Source organism: Mauremys mutica, chromosome 5 (assembly GCF_020497125.1).
Source record: "Mauremys mutica isolate MM-2020 ecotype Southern chromosome 5, ASM2049712v1, whole genome shotgun sequence".
Lineage (NCBI taxonomy): Eukaryota > Metazoa > Chordata > Testudines > Geoemydidae > Mauremys > Mauremys mutica.
The window spans coordinates 83557214-83576864 of record NC_059076.1 but is presented as its reverse complement, the minus strand read 5'-3'; the positions used below and the strand labels follow the sequence as shown (position 1 = coordinate 83576864).

The 19651-nt window shown below is 41.0% G+C and overlaps 1 protein-coding gene across 10 annotated transcripts in view; it reads left to right on the top strand.

Moving 5' to 3' along the window:
* The window catches only part of LOC123371611 (EF-hand calcium-binding domain-containing protein 6-like), a 103403-nt gene extending 84992 nt beyond the window's left edge, over window positions 1–18411 (top strand). For 6 of the 10 annotated variants that reach the window (XM_045019380.1, XM_045019374.1, XM_045019382.1 and 3 more), the window contains 6 exons: window positions 4184–4331; window positions 6333–6457; window positions 6961–7204; window positions 10147–10319; window positions 16034–16202; window positions 17466–18411. In XM_045019380.1, the coding sequence (XP_044875315.1) occupies window positions 4184–4331; window positions 6333–6457; window positions 6961–7204; window positions 10147–10319; window positions 16034–16202; window positions 17466–17684 (1078 nt within the window). In that variant the 3' untranslated portion in view covers window positions 17685–18411. Of the gene's footprint in view, window positions 1–4183; window positions 4332–6332; window positions 6458–6960; window positions 7205–10146; window positions 10320–10782; window positions 10865–16033; window positions 16203–17465 lie in introns of those variants that run through there. The other 4 variants (XM_045019377.1, XM_045019378.1, XM_045019379.1 and 1 more) reach the window with 4 other exon arrangements.
* The last annotated feature ends 1240 nt before the right edge of the window (window positions 18412–19651 follow it).

The window sequence follows — 19651 nt, the reverse complement described above, 5'->3', positions numbered from 1 at the left end:
TAGGTGCTGGTGTTTACACCTGCCAAGAGTAGCTAAAGGTGGGGGGACGTCTTTGGTAAATTTACACCCCAGAATTTCCAACTTCATTGACATCAGCATGTTTCTGGAACATGAGCACTATTTTACAAAATCTCTTTATAACTGGGCCTTCGGTATCTGCAGTTGCTGGAAAAGCATCTATTGAACTGTTTAGGCCAAACTGTTTGCTAGTGTAAATGGGCAAAACTCTACTGAAGTCTGGGGACTCCTTTGTTCCATACTGTTCCAGGGGCTGACTCCAGTATTGGGGAGCTGCAAAGATGGCATAAATCTGCCTTTGAACCCCATCTCCTTCTTGTCCTGTGTTGAGAATTCAAGCCCATAATTTCATTGCACCACCCATTAGCCAAAACATGCTAATGATGTTGACAGAGTTAATATCTCAGCTCACCATGTGTTCATATTTACTACTGGCAGATAAATGACATGTAGAAGCAGAAAATGAGGTTAGATTTCAAAATTGACTTTTGCTAGATAAGGCTTCTGCGCTGTAAGAATCTGATTTTGTTTCTGTGATTAATCCAATTTTATGCAGAGCTTTGCAAATTTAGGGTATGTCTAAACTGCAGAAAAGAGATGTGTTCTTAACATGGGTTAGCTGCCTGTATTAGCTGACTTGGGTTAAAATAGCGGTTAAGACTCAGCAACTTGGTGTTTAACTTGCTAGCAGTTTGAATTAAAGCCTATAGGGCAGCTTGGGGTTGAACTTGAGAATCCTTTTTATATAATAGACCCTTCTAAATAACTGCATGGCAGGGTTGGTTTGCCTTTGAAAAATGTCTACTGTGTAGGTATTATAGCTCCGTTTCATAATGCTGGTTAATAAACTTTACCTATTATTAGTGACCTGTAATAATGATTACAACTCTCGTGGAGGCCAAAGTTATACACATAAACACTCACACGCATCTGTGGCTCATGCAGCAGCCATTTTCCATGCAGAAATGTGAATTTTTGCACATGCAGTAGGTGTAGCCCTTTTTTTGGAGGTGCAACACAGGCACCCATGTTTGAAAAGTTGGCCCCCAAAGTCCCATTGAGTTCAGTAGGATTTTGTGTTGTAACATCAAGGCAGTTTCCTAGGATGCAATGCAGAGTGTTGTTAATGTTCATTAATGGCTAAATCCTGTAGTCTGTATGTTGAATGTGTGGAAGTTTTGGTAACAAAAGGCTGTTAAATGAGGGCTAGGATTTGGCTCTAACAGAATACGTTTGATGAATGAGAAGCAGTTATCCTGCTATACACAATATCACATCAAAGCATATTACAGAAAATCTGGCTCAAGCTCAACAGGTTCTGCAATGCACCATTTAGTGCATGGTACTCTGACAGCGTATATAATAGTGTCATATCTCAGAAGACTCCTTGATAGATTTCAAGGGTTTCAGAAGACAAATAGCAATAGGACTATTGGCATTTTTATTGATTTAATTCAATCCCTCATTTAAAATGTTGAGTTAATATTTTAGTGATAAGCAGGGCTCTTGGGTGCCCAAGGTTTTCAGGTGAGTTCTGGGAATTTTGGCCATGAGCCTTAAATTTAATATTTAATAGTATGGGAAAATATCACACTGTTTAGTGGCCTCATTACCATCTATTCCTCTTAGTTTGATGTAGAGACATTTATTTTGAGATGAGAGTGAAAGCTCTGAAAATGACCAAAACATGGGAAATATTTTGAGAGAAGCAGGCAAATGTGTTGTATTTCTCGGTGCTCTTTATAAAGCTGCATCTCTGCTTAAACTCAGGTGAGATTTCAGTTCTCGTTGGGCAGTGCAGTTCTGACACCAGCTATTGACATTTGCTGTGATGAGCCATCTCTTATTAGTACCTTCAACTCTTGGGGGATTTAATTAAGAGATTTACTTACCAGATACATTCAAACTCCAAATATTTCTCTACAGAAGGACACAAAACCAGCAGGACTTCCCATCACAGGGCATTAACTGATGTGATGCTATCGTTTTCAATATGTGTAACTTCTTGCCTTCAACCCCCATGCTGAGTTCTTGTGTTCCTTTTTTCCGCAGGGTCATGTCCTACACAGAATCCCCACTGTGACTTTGCTCTTCTGGGTCAACAGCAACATGAGATGACAATTTTCACCCTTTATTATTACTTGTCTAAACTTGGAGAAAAATAAGATTCCTATCTATTACATCTTCAGGTTTCATCTTACAGGAGGCAGGGTGGAATATAAAGACTGATCTGCTTCAAGTCTTTAGACCTCCTGTGCCTTTAAGAGAGGGGTAGCAAGGATGGCATCTGAGCTGGCTCTGTAGCTTTCACAGATTGTAGCTTTTTCCTTCCGAATAGTAAACATATTATCTGAAGAGCAGCTGGCAAAGGCTTCTTACATTTCTTCTAATGGCAGCACTAGAAATATTTCATGCATATATAAGCATCCATGTAAACAACTGTTGTTTCCTGCAACTATTGTAAGTTTCAGTAAAACTTATTAAGTACTGTTTCTCTCTTTTGAAAAAAGAAAAAGCCTGCATTTTCTGCTATTTCCAAAGAGGCTTTTTATCAGTTTAAATCAACTAGGGATTTTTCACATATTGACATAAGCATTCATTTGCTAATTTGCTGGACATTAAACTGCATGGAGCCTCCCCCAGCGTTCTTGAATGAGACTGAAATACTTGGGTACTTAGTGCTGCTCAGACGCCGCATCATTCCAAGTACACATATGGTTTTTCCTCCTCTATCTCCTAGATAAAAGTCACTGTTTGATCGTCTTAAGGAAAAGAATGAGTTAAATGGACCAATATTCTAGCCTTGGCTCTAAAACTGGGCCTTTTCAGAAACTCCTCAGCACCTGCAGCAGCTAGGTCATTTGCACATACATACATAAATAAATTAACAATGAATAAATAATTTAATCCCACCACACAATGCCACCTTGCAGATTTGATCCTTTGCTCCCAGTGAATTTGTCCATTCCTAATTCTTTTTGATAAAGTCCTCAGATACTTGCTGACTGTCAGGCTAATTTTCTTATTGTTTTCGCTTGATTAGTTCTGTATGACCTAAGGTCGCCCCTAAAATCCACATCTCTCGTGAAGACTCCGAAAGGCCTTCTTTTTTTCAAAGGGATGGAAAGTGCCTGCCATTTCTCCGGACAAAAGCCTGGAAGGTTTTCAGTTATTAGCCTCCTGAAGCAGCCCTTTCGCTCACCCAAGCGCAAAAAAAACTCATTAGAGGGCACCTTTCTTTCTGGCCTCTTTATCTAATGCATGTAGGGTTTACGTATGTCAAGATTTTCAGGTCCTGGATGAATTTGGACTGTCTCCCCTTTAACCCTGCTGGTGTAGCTGTGCCCACCACGTAGGTTGCCTATATCTCTGTGTTCTAAACTGTCTTGAGAATCTTGATGTTTTTAAAATCTATTTTACAGCCTGCTATGTGGTAAATGACACACATTTTGAGAAATGCACTCTGTGAAGATGACACTGCACAGTTAGAAAGTCAGGATGGGTTGCCAGTCACTGGTGGAGGTTCTGTCTCGACTCTCAGTATTTTTCACTTTGGGATTTATTTTTCTGAAAGCTTTTTGTATCTGAGTTTTAGTCACACAGCTCCTGTTAAAGCCAAGGGGATTTGCATGGCTAAAACCCTGCACCTCACTTTGAAAATGCACCTAGTCTGGGTTAGATTGTGCCCAGCCCCATTGATCCCAGTACAGGGCCCAAACCCACATGCAGTCCTTGTGCTTGGCTAAGAGCAGTGGCTGCGTAAGGCTAAATGCACAACACCTCCTGGAAAGTATAAAGCACAAGTTACCCCTTCCAGGTTCACTGAATGTGGACTTTGCCCTAGTGTGTGCCCTGCAGGGGTAGCAGGCACTCTCCCAGGCTTATGCATGGTGTAAATCAGGGCGGCATTTGGCCAACTGTATTATCCACGAAGACCATACAGTGAAATATACAGCAATGCAATGCTTATATTTACCCCTTTAAGAACAACATAGCAGGCGGGTAGCACTGTGAAATAGTTGTGCTGGCTCCCCCTCGTTGGACATTTTCCTGGATTTTGACACACTGACAAGGGGACAGGCAGGGCACTAGGGTTAACTTTCTTGTAAGACACTAGTGGATGATAGGGCAAGAGGCAGGCTAAATGAACTGTCTTCTCTTTCAGCAGAGGGTTGCCTAGTCTCTTTGACGAGAAATCTGTAACAAATTCTGTGTGTGATCCTAACGAAGACAAAGATGGGCAGAAACAGAAAGAAAATATCCCTAACCAGAAGGTGAAATACACCTGTGGAAGAACTCCAAGGCAGGTACAGGTAACACACACACAGCCCGTTATTGTAACCCTACTTTCCCCCCCCCCCTCTGGAGAGCACCTTATAGAATCATAGAAACGTAGGGCTGGAAGGGCCCTCAAGGAGTCAATAATTAACCAATGCTCATCCTGATCTGACCCCTTCTTGATCAAAATTCTGCAAGAAGCCTATGAACTGTATTCTGTCCTACTTGTCCCAACTTCAGAGGCATAGTCTAGCTTCCTCACTGGGTTTATGAAACCCAGTGTTTTGTCCTTAGGTCCTCCCTAGTTTCACTGCAGACTGGGCATTGCGGGCGAGTTTCTTCCATCCTGTCTTTATGGTGGTGACAATAGATTCAGTTACCCACACAGGAATGCATGTGTGCCTACACAGAGCTGCCATTTCTAATGGGCCAAAATGTGCTCGAGATGCAGAGGTAAAATTTCCTGGAGTAATTTCACTGGAATCAGTGGTGTACGCCTGGATTTATAGCCATGCAAATGAGAGCAAAATGTAGGCCCCATTTTATTTATCTGTAAAATGCCATATGCACCTATGATACTATATAAATAATAAAAGCAGACATTCTACAGAACCTCCTCTTCACATTGAAATGGTGTTGTGGGGTAGGGAGAAAAGTAGGAGGGTGTTTACCACAGACTCTCTGATCAACATACAGCTACAGTGCATCCTGCTAACTCCTGATCCTTAAACACTTTTCAATATTCTCATGAATAAAATTAAGCAACTCATGTGCATAAAGTTAAGTATGTGTGTAAGTCAGTAGTTTTCAACCTGTGGTCCATGAACCTCTGGGTGTCTGCAGACTATGTCTAAGATTTCCAAAGGGGTCCGTATGTCCATTTGAAATGTTTTAATGGCCCTCAAATGAAAAAAAGGTTGAAAACCACTGGGGTAAGTGTTCGCAAGATCAAGGTTTGTAATACTGTTGCTCCTGGCACAAGTCATCTGTATGGGAACTCATGGCCAGCGAAAATACAGAGAAAAATAACACAAACTGAAGTTGAGGGGACTAGTCCATAAATAAAATGAAGGAAATAAATTCTAATGTAAATGTTTGCTGGACTGAGACCTGTGTCACTTTAATTTGATAGAATGAATGAGGGAGTGAGAGACAGGGGCGGCTCTAGGAATTTGGCCGCCCCAAGCACGGCGGCATGCCGCAGGGGGCGCGCTGCCGGTCCCGGGGCTCCGGGGGACCTCTTGCAGACGTGCCTGCGGAGGGTGCGCTGGGAGGGCGGCAGGCGGCTCCGGCAGACCTTCTGCAGTCATGCCTGCGGGAGGTCCACCGGAGCCGCGGGACCAGCGAACCCTCCGCAGTCATGCCTGCGGGAGGTCCGCTGGTCCCGCGTCTCCGGTGGACCTCCCGCAGGCATGACTGCGGAAGGTCCGCCGGAGCCGCCTGCCGCCCTGCCGGCAAAATGCCGCCCCAAGCACGCGCTTGGCGCGCTGGGGTCTGGAGCCAGCCCTGGTGAGAGAGAAAATAATTAGTGCTGGAAAGCTGTAGACATAATTTACCTAGAGCTCTCCAAGCAATATCCTAAAGTTATTATACGTGAAAATTAGAAACAAAACTGGAGATATGGGACAATTACTAAAGTAACAAGTATATAAGAGTATAGAATGCACAGTCCAACTTAAACCAAGATTTTCTATTCAACAGCAGCCTGCTCTAGCTGCTAAGCAGTTGGAGTGGGTATTTGTGTAGCTGTTAAGATATTTGCCAGTTGAATAGCTTTAAAATTCATGTAACTCTTAATTGTACTTGGGTTTCCATGCTCAGTGGAAAAGTCCTGAGGCTGCATCCTGTCTAATAACATAATTCCTATGAACTCTAGAGGGAGTAGTGAAATCATGCTGTTGTGAGACTGTAGTCACCAATTACTAGAGAGCTCCTTGTTTGAAAGAAAAACTCCAGGAGACATTTGTGTTAGAATAATTACAAATAAAGTCTCTCTGTTTATAAACCTTCACACCTATCTCCTTTTTCCCCCCAAGCTGTTCAAGATTATTAAAAGCTTGCTAAATAAACGCTACCAAGCAATAGAGAAAGAGTTTGAAGATTTAGATGAAATGAACTCTCGGCGCCTCACTCAGGAGACTATGTACCTTCTCTTGAAGCGGTAAGAAGACTGGCTTCTGAGGCTTCTGGGAAGACTTGAGGCTAGATCCTTGGCTGATGGTGACTTCCATGAAGTTACACTCATTTCCACCAGCTGAAGACCTGGCCCAGAGGCAGGGATGCTGGAACAATGTGTATAGTGGGGGTGCTGAGAGCCATTGAACCAAACTGTAAACCCTGTATATAATGGAAACCACTTCAAAGCAGGGGGTGCTACAGCACCCCCTGCACTCCTAGTTCCAGCACCTATGCCAAGAGGGTTTTTTCCAGCAAGCAATAACAATATTCCATCATTTTACCATTCTATCATCTCTTGGTGTAGAGCTGAAGTCCTTCCTCAGCAAAACTCCCAATAGTGTCAGTGACTGCATTGGAAGTTTGCTGAGTAAGCACTTTTGAAATTTGGCCAGTACACAGAATAACTTTCTGCTTTTTCTCTAACTAGTTATCATAGTATTGTTGCTAGTGTCTTTACATTTGTCTCTTTCAATGTTTTGATGCAAGGTTTGACATCCGACCTGAAATAACTCGAGGTGAAATCCGCAAGCTGTGGGAAACTTTAATTACAAATCAGGACAATACCCTTGACTTCATGGAGTTCGTGAGACACTTTGGATACTCCCCCAGCTCTTCGTGTTTCCCCAATGCCAAGATTAGTCCACCCAGAAAAGGGGACAATAACTTCAGGCTGTGTTCTAAAAAGCTCAGCTGTGATTCTGACATACTGGTGGACAGTGTGCGAGCAAAAGTAAGCTATTCCAGTTTAAAGAAGTAATGCCTGCTGAGACTAAATTCCAGCAGTGTGTGTGTAGTTACCTTATTCCTAAAATATAAAGAAAATTGGTAAATTGTGACTTAAATTCCAAAGTAGGCATCTAGTGCATGATCAGAAATCTGCAAACTTTTTTCTTTGAAATGCATAATGTTGAGTGCTATGTGTACTGAGAAAAATGTATAGAATTAACACTACCCACCAACCAAACAGAATGATGATGTGTTTAAGGAAAGCACAGCACAGAACTTTTTTTCTAATAAAAGGAAACAAAATATTTGTGTGGGACAGGTTGCAAATGGATCGTGTCTGTGTGCACAGTAATCTATTTGTGATGGGAAGTCAGGTTTCAGGTCCCTGCATGGAACTGCAGAGATGCTGTGCTGGCAAATGCTGGCAGCCAGACCAGATAGGTTTCATTACCTTTAACTTAGGAAAACACAAGGTGGACAATTTTCAAGGCAAGAGGGGAGCTAAAGGTGGGACAAGAGGTTTCGCGAGGTCAAACTCTAGAAACAGCCAACTCAGGAGGAAGCTTGGGCTATAGTTTGTTTGTGTGTATTTAAGTTAAGAATAAAGAAAATCCAGGAATGGTGGGGTAAAGCTGGGATTGAGTGTTGGATACTACCCTAAGGGGTATGTGTTGGGACTGGGGTGAAGACTGCCCATTCACACTATTTCTTAGGGCAGGGGTGGCCAACCTGTGGCTCTGGAGCCTCACGCGGCTCTTCAGAAGTTAATATGCGGCTCCTTGTATAGGCACCAACTCCAGGGCTGGAGCTACAGGCGCCAACTTTCCAATGTGCCGGGGAGTGCTCACTGCTCAACCACAGGCCCTGCCTTCACTCCATCGCTTCCCGCCTCCTCCCCTGAGCCTGCCGTGCCCTCGCTCCTCCCCCTCTCCCCCAGAGCCTCCTGCACACCACAAAACAGCTGATCAGGAGGTGTGGGGAGGGAGGAGGAGGCGCTAATCGGCAGGGCTGCGGGTGGGCGGGAGGCACTGGGAGTTGGGGGGAGCTGATGGGGGCTGCTGATGTATTACTGTGGCTCTTTGGCAATGTACATTGGTAAATTCTGGCTCCTTCTCTGGCTCAGGTTGGCCACCCCTGTCTTAGTGCCATAGCACTGTGGGACCAAAGGCCCAAGTTACCTGGTCTTTCTTGCTATGGAGGAGAGCTGGAAATTGTATAGGTACTATCCAGAGTAAATCAGCAATATGATTGGGATGGTTGAGGCCACGAAGATTCCATATAATTTCCTCCACACGCTGAAATGTGGAATTTGCATTCAAATGTATGTTTTTTAACTTTGCATTCATGGTGGGTGTGGTAAATGTCGGACTGGTGAGATGGCCAGACTCTGCATCATCTTTCATAAATCGCAGACAGGGTGTTGATGACCCTGTTACCACTATCTTCCTTGAATACCCTCTCCATATTGTGAAACAAAGGTATATGCTTAATAGGGGGTTGGAGCTGACTGGGATCATGTTATAGCCTGGCACCTGTAGGCACTGAGCTGTCATATAGGTGAGGATGGGGGATTACCCTCCTTTTGTTGCCTTTCATCTTTCCCCTGCAGATCCATGGGTTTGCCCTCGCTCTCCACCACTAAATTTAAAAAGAATTTGTTGTCCTGACAATTGTTATTCCATCGGGGCAACTCATGTCTCTCCAGCCAGAGGCCATATCAGTTGGAAACTCTGTGGTGTTGAAGCTCAGTTTCCAAAGCTCCCTGCTTTTTTTATTCCCACTGAAAGGACTATTTGGTTAAGAAATTGACCAGGAGCACTTCCCGCCTCAAATGGCTGGATGACAGCTCTGTCATTTTTGTCCTCTCTCTCTATATCTCTCTCAAATTAAATTTAACTTTAAAAAACTTTACATTCATGTTTTTTTCCCAAGAGGAGGACAAAAACACAGGTGTAACTAAGAGCAGAATTTGGCCTTCACCCATCAAGTTCAGATGAAGATCTCACTTTTAAATATTAGGGTTGTAGGTTTGCTAACAACAGAAATGTCACTGGAACAGATTTTATTCTCATGCATGCCACTGACCGACATTGCAGATGTCTCGTTGGCAGGTAATAACATAGTCAATCAGGTGCCATTGTTTGGACCCTGGGTGCATCCATGTCATTTTATACTTATCATTTTGCCTAAAGATGGTGTTAGTGATGAGCAGACTGTGTTCTGCACATTTACCCAAGAGGAGGAGTGTGTTGCTGTTCATCTTTCCCACTCCATGTTGTCCTATCACACCTCTCCAGTCACTGCTGCTGATAACGATGAGATTTGATAACATGTTAATGGGATGAGAGTTACGCGAAAACCTGTGTGGGAAATGTTTAATTGAGAAAGCTGTTGCACAGGGGCAGTCCCACTCTCTTGGCTGTGGAAGCCAGATTCCAACAGCACAAAGAATCGTTACGGCTGGGGACTTCCTTAGCTGTAGCAGGGGACTGGGACACCTTCCATGCCTTGTCATGCTCTTTGTGCCCCATAGCACATTGCTGAACCACCTGCATGGTCGTTGAATCACAAATTGATTTCCTCAGCCTAGTCCACTGGAACAATCTCTGCATGCTAGAGAAAGGCAGTTTCCCTATCTCGCCGAGGGCAAAAGACCTATTGGCTACCCTCACTGGTAAATCTAAAATAACCCTACAGAGGTTAATGCAGTTATTCTGTATGTACAGAGTTGTCACTAAAAGTAGAAAATCTGTCCTATTGACCCCATACCTCCAGAATCTGTCCCACCCATTTCCTTAGAAAAAAATAAGCCTCTAGATGCATGAGGATTAGAGCAGGGATGCTACATTCTGGTTACTGCATGAGGAATATACACTGCAGTGTTAGTCAGAGGATTGGGTGTACATCCTAAACACTACAGGATTTTATGTGGTTTGTTTCTTGTAGGTGGAATATTTGTGGGATGATCTCAAGAAAGAATTTGAAGAGCTAGACCCCTACCATACAGGCTTTGTGAGCAAGAAGGAATTTAAAGATATTTTGACTGAGCTCTGTGTGCATCTTAATGAATATGAATGTGAAATGCTGGGACAGAAATTTGAAAGCAATGGAGATGGATGGTAAGTTAAACTTGGAAAAAGAGTTAGAAGTAAGTTGGTCTATAAACATTTATATGTTATCTAAATGGAAGTCTATAACACTGAACAAACAATAGTGGGTTTTAGATACTGTAAGTGGCACAACAGGTTAATGCACTTTTTTGAAGATGGGAATTCAAATTCTTGCTTAGGTCATTTGATTTTCCTGTTCTAGTCTCAGCTGGACATTTTGTCCAAATCACAAAAATTAAGACTCATAGTGTCACTGAATTTGCAAGTCTCTGCTCAAAATACAATCAGGTCTGGAACAGAATGGGTTTAGCAAGTCAGGTTTCAACTGCATTGGAAGAGTTGTGTTAGTAAATGTTCACATCACCTGCACTATCTGTATGGTGGCTAAGCTCTCGAGAAAGCTATTAGTGCATTGCTTTTATGAGCAGCAAAATGCATCCAAACCAGTCACAATGAAATAATTTTCTTTCAGAACTAAAGTGTTTGTGACCCATCTGTCACATGGCTGCCTCACCTTCCGAATGCATCCCCCTGAATGAGAAAGATAATGAGCCTCCAAACCAAGGCCTACAGTAGTCTTAAAATCAGAGCTAATATGAGCCTTGACTTTAATAAAATAAGTCTGAGAATCTGAACTTCTAATCCATATTTCCCCTTCTCCAGGTACAAAATAAACTTCTGCCTTTGTATTGGTACAAACATTCAGATTCCCTGTGTGCAAAGAATCACTGTTCCTCTCAGTGACGTTTCAAGGTCAACATTCCATAACAGTGACATGGGACGTTCATAGTTTTTTAAAGCTTAGACTACACTAGAAAAGGTTTCCTGGTCTAGCCCTTAGGGTATAACTATACTGGCTTTTGCTGGTATAGTTTATACCAGCTCCCTGAGGAAAGTGAGCTATACCTGCAAAAGCACTTTTATGCTGGTATAAGCACATCTACGGTAGGGCTTTTGCCAGTATAGTAATGTGTTAATTTTTTTACAACATCTCTAACCAGCATTGCTACACTGGCAAAAGATTTTAATGTAGACTTGGCCTAGTATTATTTCAAACTCTGACTGCAGACTCAGCAACACCCATTGGTTTACATTCACTGTTCCCTCTAAGCTGTGCGTGTGTGCATGTGCACACAGATCCTAAACCCTGTGCACACGGCGAAACGCTGCTCGCACAAAAAATGAAATACTACATCGGAGCCAGGCCGAAATATCATTTACGGGCGACTTTTGACTTTGTTCACCCAACATCTATCAACACAGCCAGATTCTACTAGCTGGGAAGGGGGGGAAAGGGAAAGGAGGGCAATGAATCTTTCGTACCCCTCCTCACCAGCATTTTGAACCTGGAACATTGATCACATTGGGATGGTCGGGACCCACACATCTCCTTGTAGTCTGTTCATTTGGCTGTGTACAAACTCAAGTATGTGCAATAAGTCAAAATGCCTGGCCGTAGTTGCTAAGGAAGTGCAAAGATTTCCCAGAAATGAACAAAGGTAAATGTTGTTTTCGTGATTGAAATCTTTCAAAGGCATTGGACTTCATACATTTACTCGTGATGTTTTACCATTTTCCCGCGTTTTTTTGCTATGCACAAACTTCCAGTATCCTGATGTGAATGATCTCCCGTTTGCCCTTTTGTCGAGTCACGCTGTTAAGCGCATTGAAATAGTAGCCATATAATAAAAGTATTAATTTTAAATAAGCCAATCTGGTAAAAAATCAATCCCAGAATGTCACTGTCTAGAGGTCTAAAGCGTAAAAGAACAGTGACTTCATTTAAATCTGGATGGCTGGATGAGACTATAGAGACAGTTACACCGAAGTCACATAGTGTAATGCTTGTTAAACTTCGTGAAATATTCACATATGATGAGGACAACGGAGTGGTTTGTGTATATTGTCGAGATACCAGAGCTTTGGGAGAATTTTCAACAGGAAGAATGTGGAACGATGTATGGAAGTTGGATTTTTTAAAGCGTCATCTGTCAAGTAAGTCTCATATAGATGGTGTAACAAGACTTAGAAACAAAAACCCTTCCTTACGGAGTGGATTGCTTAGCATGATTCTTGAAAGTCCAGCTGAAAAGCAGAGGAGACAAATTAATCTTGAACACAAGTGCTCAAACCTGGAAGAAATCAAGGTACTTATTGACAGTGTGTTGTTGGCTATTAAAATGAACAGCTCGATGCTTTCTGTTCAGGATATTAATGACCATATGGGAAAATATGTGTGCATACCAGTGAGCTGGAGAAGTAAAAATTATGCTTTTGAATTTCTTGAAATTATCAACTCCATTGTCCAAAATGACCTCATGCATGAAATAGCATCGGCAATATTTCATACTCTAGATGTTGATAAAAACTGATATATCCATTAACAGATACTTGATACTCTACTTTAAATATAGATCCATAAATTCTGCAGATTATAAAACTTCATTTGGTGGACTATTATGATTGCAAGAATGTGATGCTGTTTCAATAGTGTCTGCAATCAAAGCGTTTTATAAAAAACACTAGCTTGATCTAATGAAAATGGTGATGTTCACATCTGATGGTGCCTTCATGATGTTGGGCAAACTCAGCAGCGGGGCAGCTCAGCTGAAATGTGATATTCCACACTTAGTTCAGCAACATTGCGTTGCACACTGGGAAGACTTGGGGATTTCCGATGCATGGAAGGAGGTCAAGCTGATAAGAGACATCAAAACCTTAATGAGAACTGTCTACAAGGTGTTCTGTCAGTCATCCAGGAGAAAATGCAAATTTCAGGAAATAGTGGATGCTTCTGAATGTGAGTCAGTGGCTTTTAGGTCACTCAATGAAGTGCGCTGGTTATCTAGGTACTTTGCACTTTGAGCAATTATTCACAACTATAATCCTCTTCTGGAATATTTTGAGCAAGACAAAGATACTGATCCAGTTTCTAAATACTGCCACAAAAAGCTGAATACCGAATAACATTAGAAGTTTAGAATTATGTTTTGTCAGAGCTGGCTTCACTATCCACGCTGCTTCAGAAACGGAGCCTTACACCTCTTGAAGCGTTTCACCTTGCCCGAGGTAAACTGAGCAAGATCAGAAGACAGTACCTTGGAGATTCAGTCTTATGGAGTGACAGACTTAAGGCTCTCTTAGATATGAGCTCTCGAGAAAATAATGAAATTGATACCAGTTTCATAATAACTTTCATAAACATTTTGTGTGCACATTTGGCAGACAGGTTTCCAGAGGATGAAGTCAAGGAGTGGTCCGTTTTTGGTTGTGCATCAATAATTAAGTGTGACTTCAATTTTGGAATTCATCAGGTCAAATCCCTATGTTCAAAATACAAAGAGTTTCTTGCTGAAGAGATTGTTATAGTCAGTCAGTACAATGACTTCAAGTTTGCAGTAGCCGAAAGAATCAAAAACCAATTGGTGTTAAGTTTCCCGGATATGGTGACATTTGCTTACCAGAACGAACAGTTTCAGGATCTTGCAAAGTTGATGGATATTGGAGGAACATTCCTAGCATCACGTGCAGACTGTGAACATGGCTTTAGCTTAATGAACACTCTGAAAAACAAACTACGGAATCGTTTACAATAGATCATTTGGACATGCTGATGTGTGGTAAGCATTACCAGCTGGAGGGAGGACGGATAGATCTGGACAGAGTTTATATTGAATGGGCAAATGAAAAAGATCACAGGGAAAAACAGTAAGGTTAGTTTAGCAGTCTTTTTTTATATTTCAACCAATAAGGAAATTAAAATGCATTTGTAATTACATATCTTATTCTTGGCTGATAATCATTTATTGATATTTTTTAGGGAAATTTTAAATTTAAAACACAAACTCTTGTTTTTCTTATTTTACTTATGTCTCTATCTGAAAACCCATATAAATTGACATAATGGCATACTTATTAAATTGTCTTTATTATATGTTTATCAAAATCTTTTTGGACATGTGTATAGAATGAAAGGTGAAAGTGGACACCAACGGGCAGAAGCCTATGGACTGATAATGATCATGATTAATATGTGCTTGATATATGCTCATGATTGTCTATAAAAAAGATCATAAAGCATAATGCTTAAAACTAACTTCTGCTTCATAAAGAATGGTTAAGTTTCCTTTTTCTAAGTATTTTAAAATGACATTTATAAAATAACATGGTGTAAAACTATTATTATCACAAATTGCAAATTAAAACTTTTTAAATGTGTACGCATTTTACTCGCTTGGGCTCATTTGCCTCATGGCACACAAATTTGAACTCTGCTTCAAAAATTTGCACAGAAGAAATTTTTTGCGCACACGGCCTGTCAAAAATTAGAGGGAACATTGTTTACATTCTCCTTGTTCTTCTGGCTGTGACAATAACCAGTAACTTAATTTTCTATATATAAACATAAGCTTAGAGTCTGGAAAAAAACAGTAAGATCTGCAAGATTACCTGATTTCCAGGGAATTATCAAATAATGCATATTATTTGAAGGTCTTTCATTACTTAATCACATAACATTGGGAAGTCTAACATAAATGCAATTTCATGCTTGCCTTCTGGAGATTTCGTGTGTTTAAAATCAGAACCTCAAGTTTCATTGCTGTTGGGTTTTGCACTGAATATAAACAATTACCTTAATATAAGGTCGTAAGTCAGTAAATAAATGCTATTAGCTGCGGGCTATACAGTGACAGGCTGTATGCTTTTTAAATAGTTAGGGGTAAAATCCTGGCTCCATTGAAGTTAATGGCAAAACTCCCACTGAGTTCAATGGAGCTAGGATTTCACTCTAGTTTTTTCCTAACCCATTTCCTTCTGTCGTTATCTCACACTCTCCTCTATTTCCTTCCCTGCACAGTACAAGAATGTCTTGGTTTCTCCATCCTTGAGGACCAACATGCTTCTGCCCCTCACTACATATCTGACCTCATCTTTTTGTGTGATGTGCTCCCCCTCATCTACGCTTCACTTCACCAATATTGCCAGCCTTACCACCCTTTCCATCTGCTTCTCCCACAACTGTCTCCATGCTTTCTTCCACATAGCCCCAAACTTATGGAATGCCCTTCTGGACCTGGTCTGCACAGCTACTGCCTCTCCTTTTTTACATCCCTCTTGAAAACCCACTTCTTTCATGATGCTTGCAAAAAATTTGCCAGGTAGTTAGCCTACTCCTTAATTCTATCCACATGTCGCACTTTAAAGTAATACTTGCTTCACCATGCTGTGCACTAGCTTTTGAATAATAACTGCTTAATCTTAATAATGTTTGCCCTGACTTTCCTCCCCTTCCCTTCTTTATTCTCTTCTTACCCTTCATTGCATCTTGTCTGAAATTAATTTGTAAGTTCTGCAGGGCAGAGATGTCCTTTATCTTTATTGGATGGAGCCTCTTCACATTTTGGGTCCTGTTAAAATAAAAAAAATAATCTAAGCAGATGTAAATGTGTTCCTTACAGTCCATTGTTACAAGATGGACTTTATATCGGCAGCCACAGAATTCCATGTTTAGTGATGCAGAAGAGGTGGCTAGGTATCCAACTACTTGATTTGCATGGGCACATATGGAGATTATGCATGGAAATGATCACATACACAAGATTTAAGTACACAGATTTGGAGGATGATAGAAAATTTGGAACACAGTATTCAGATGGAGAAGATGAATTAAGATACCATGTAGGTAGTTTTGTAGAAACTTATGAACATATCTTTTCTTTAAGTGTTTCATACCTGGAGTTTCTGAAGCCCTTTGCTTTAAGTAGACAAAGATGGAAGAATGGGAATAACATGGCTGCTGTTATGCAGGAATCTCAGGGTGAGATAGACCAATCCCCCAAGGGAACGCAGACTGCAGAGCTGGGTGGTCTGACAACCAGACTACGAAAAAAGGTATGATGGCTGTCATGGCTAGTAGCTTTACTTTTAAATGTGAATTCTTATCCATTTTAAATTGCTTAGCTATCAGATCTAAAAGTCCAGTGATCAGCTGTGCTAGAACATACTCATAATGTACTGGCTTTATCTGCCAGCTGGTAGCCAGACACTAGAACAATCATCGAAGTTCTCTGGTCACTGGCAGAACTTGCTATGTCTGCAGTTTGCATGTGTTTACAAATGAGGCGGATCCTTATTGTCCATGGAAAGTGGCTCTATCAGATGAGATGAAGTAGGAGCTTTACTTTGGCTGAGGCAGTAGGAGCTGTACTTAATTTATCTCGATTTGATGTTGCACTTTATATTTTATCATGGACATTGGTGGTGCCTTGGAAATATCTGAGACAGATGAATTAGAATACTTAGTAGGCAAACACAGATAACCCATGCCTGTGCATACATAATACTTTACTTTTAGGCAGACTTTTGCAGTGTTTGAGGTCATGCCACTATTGTTCAAGTACAGAGCATATTTTTTCTTGTGGTATGATGTTGAGATCCTGAATGACAACTTCCAGGAACTTCCACTTGTCAAGAATGAAATGATAAGGGAGAATCCTTGAAAGAAAATACCACATGGATGAGTTCTGGAAGGGGCAGGACGAGATATATCTCCAGTAAAGGCCAATCAATGAAACATTTTTCAGGAATTGTACCTAGCCCAGGTTCAGGAGCAAAAGGGGGGAGAAGTCTCCTTGGCGCTGTCCACTTCCCCCTCCCCGCCCCCACCATTGTGCTCTTACAAGAGCCAGCCACAGCTGCGCCTGGAGGCCAAGATTTTCAAATTTGGATGCCTAAAGTTAGACTCATAAATCCATATAAGATGCCTAGATAAGTGACCTGATTTGTCAAACTGCCACTGCCTTCAGTTAGATTTTTGAAAATTGGGCCACTTATTTTGGCTTCTAACTATGGGCATAGAAGCATAACTTCAGGCAGCCATTTTTGAAAATTTTTGCTTTAATGTTTATGAAGCAATTTGAGGCCTTTGGGGGAAAGAAAGGAATCAAAGTGCAAATTATATTATGTGAAACTTGCCAGTGTGCTGATCTGTGTGAGTGCGCAGGTACGTACAGCAAAGCATGCTACTGCATACCTCACAATTTGGTAGTTCGGGTGAAATATTAAGAAGGACATTGTACCTCACAGCACATAATGGTTTGGTTGTTGTTTCACTGGGGTAATTCAACATCCCAATCGTTTTCTTTCTGGCTGTAGTTACGAGGGGACTGGAAGACCCTTCGAAGAGCCTTTAAGAAGCTGGATATTGACAGCAGTGGCCACCTCTCTTTGCCAGAATTCAGATCTGTCCTGAAGCTCTGTAACCTTCTGCTAGATGAGGATGAGGTTTACCGCATTCTGTCTAAATTTGATCCCAACCTGGATGGGCAAATTGATTACAAGTCCTTTTTGGAAGAAACTTGCAAAAAAGGCTAACCACGTACAGCCAAAAAAATCTCCTGCAAACCCACAATAAAATAATGTAGACTATGCTTGTGAGTAGAAGAGGAAGAATTGTGTGTGCCTGCTCCCAGCTGCTTATGCTTCCAGCTAAGTCATTTGCTTCTCTTTGGAGTGTGGATCTCTGCTTTGTGTCTTTTAGCTACTCGTGAGTTGCCCACTCTATTACCAGTTGTTTTGTAGGGGGATAATAAAAACTGAGAGCAGAGAGTGAAACTGAGTATTAAACAAATACTGTACTATATTTAAAACCTGATTCAAGCTGTTACTAAGGAAACTAATATTCTGAAAAGCAGAGGCAAGGACGCAGCTTAGAGAAAAAATAAAACTTTCAGTGAAGGTACCAGGTGGATTTTTGCTGTTTAGGATGCAATGACAATGAGTCCCTTTGATTTCACTGAGAGTTGGATCAGGTCCTTTGTATGTGTTAGCCAGAATTTGGCCCTTAATATAAACATACATTTTCATGCTTCGTTATCTTTTCTTTTTTCTTACGAATGTATTTTCTCCATAGAGTACAACAGGCAGAGGGCCCGATTCTGCAACAGCTCTGCACATGACTTCACTGAACATTCTATGCTCAAAGCAGTTGTATGTTTAGACCCATGTTAGTTATCTGTTTATTTTTGTAGTACAATTACATTTTCATAAACATGTAAATGCATAGTTGATTTGGTTAAATAAATATCTGAATTCACTTAAATATGTGTCATTTGTCTATTCGGTACATAGGACCAAATTCACTGCTGGTGTAATTCCACTAAAGTGACTTCTTATGTATAGAAATATAGTTCCACTGGTTTCAGTGAAGTTTTGCTGATTTACATTAGCTGAGGATCTGGCCAGGCATGTTTATGCAAGGTATTGCCATGAGTGAGGAGTTCTTTTTGCTTTGCTTTGAACACACTCTTCCCTTGCAGCTACTCACTTGAAATCCATCATAAATAAAAATGTTCATTATTATCCTGTGATGTGTTGGTTTTGCAGGATCTTTGCTGTCTATGTATTTTGGGAATCATAGAGGAAAAGATTAATTCCTGCTGTAGCTCCTTTTCCAAATTCTTTCCCCTGCTTGCTATCTCATAGTGTACATCAAACCTACCCTCAGCTATACCAGTATAACCCTATTGTGTCCAATGGGTTTGTACTATCTCTAATTTACCTTGGTGGGATTGCACAGCTGTAAATAAGTACAAATGAGTTTTAGCCCTGGTATGAGCAGGAAGAGAAAGCAGCTCATTCCCCAGCAGTTGTGAGGACTCTGCAGTGCCAACAGGAGTAAGAAGCAGTTAAAAAAATTTTTTTTACAATAGAGAGCAGGTGTAACTCTGATTACCCAGTATGGGGCAGATCCTCAGCTGGTGTAAATTGTCATAGCTCTATTAAAGTCAATGGATCTATGACAATGGAGCTATGACAATTTACACCAGCTGAGGATATTTGTTGAATTAAGGCTCTGATTCATCACTGAGCTCCCTGCATTTGTATGAAGCACCTGCAGGATGGTGCCTGCTTTTCTGTACCTAGTGTGAATTAGAACTGCACTGTAAGCTTTTATATTGTTACAGTAATGAATAATGAAGCTACCTTTCAACTTTTCACTGAACAAGCAAAAAATACACATTTCTGTTAACAATAAAGCATTTATTGTTAATCTAACTGCACTAATCTTAATAGAGGTGATGAAATATCGTGCACGTTTAAAGATTTTGTATTGCTGTAATTTCAAAGTTAGCATTACAGGCTTTAATTTCAAAATGAACCTGGATTTAACATTTTTGGTCTCAGTCCCATTGAACTTTCCAAATAAAAGTCTCTTTTTTTACATATGAACTTTCAGTTTCATCCAGTTGCTATCCGTCTCTCAATCCTTTCATTACATGCCATGCTAATGCGTACAGAGTGGCATGTAGGTCAACATGTGCTATGCCGTACTTTACTTT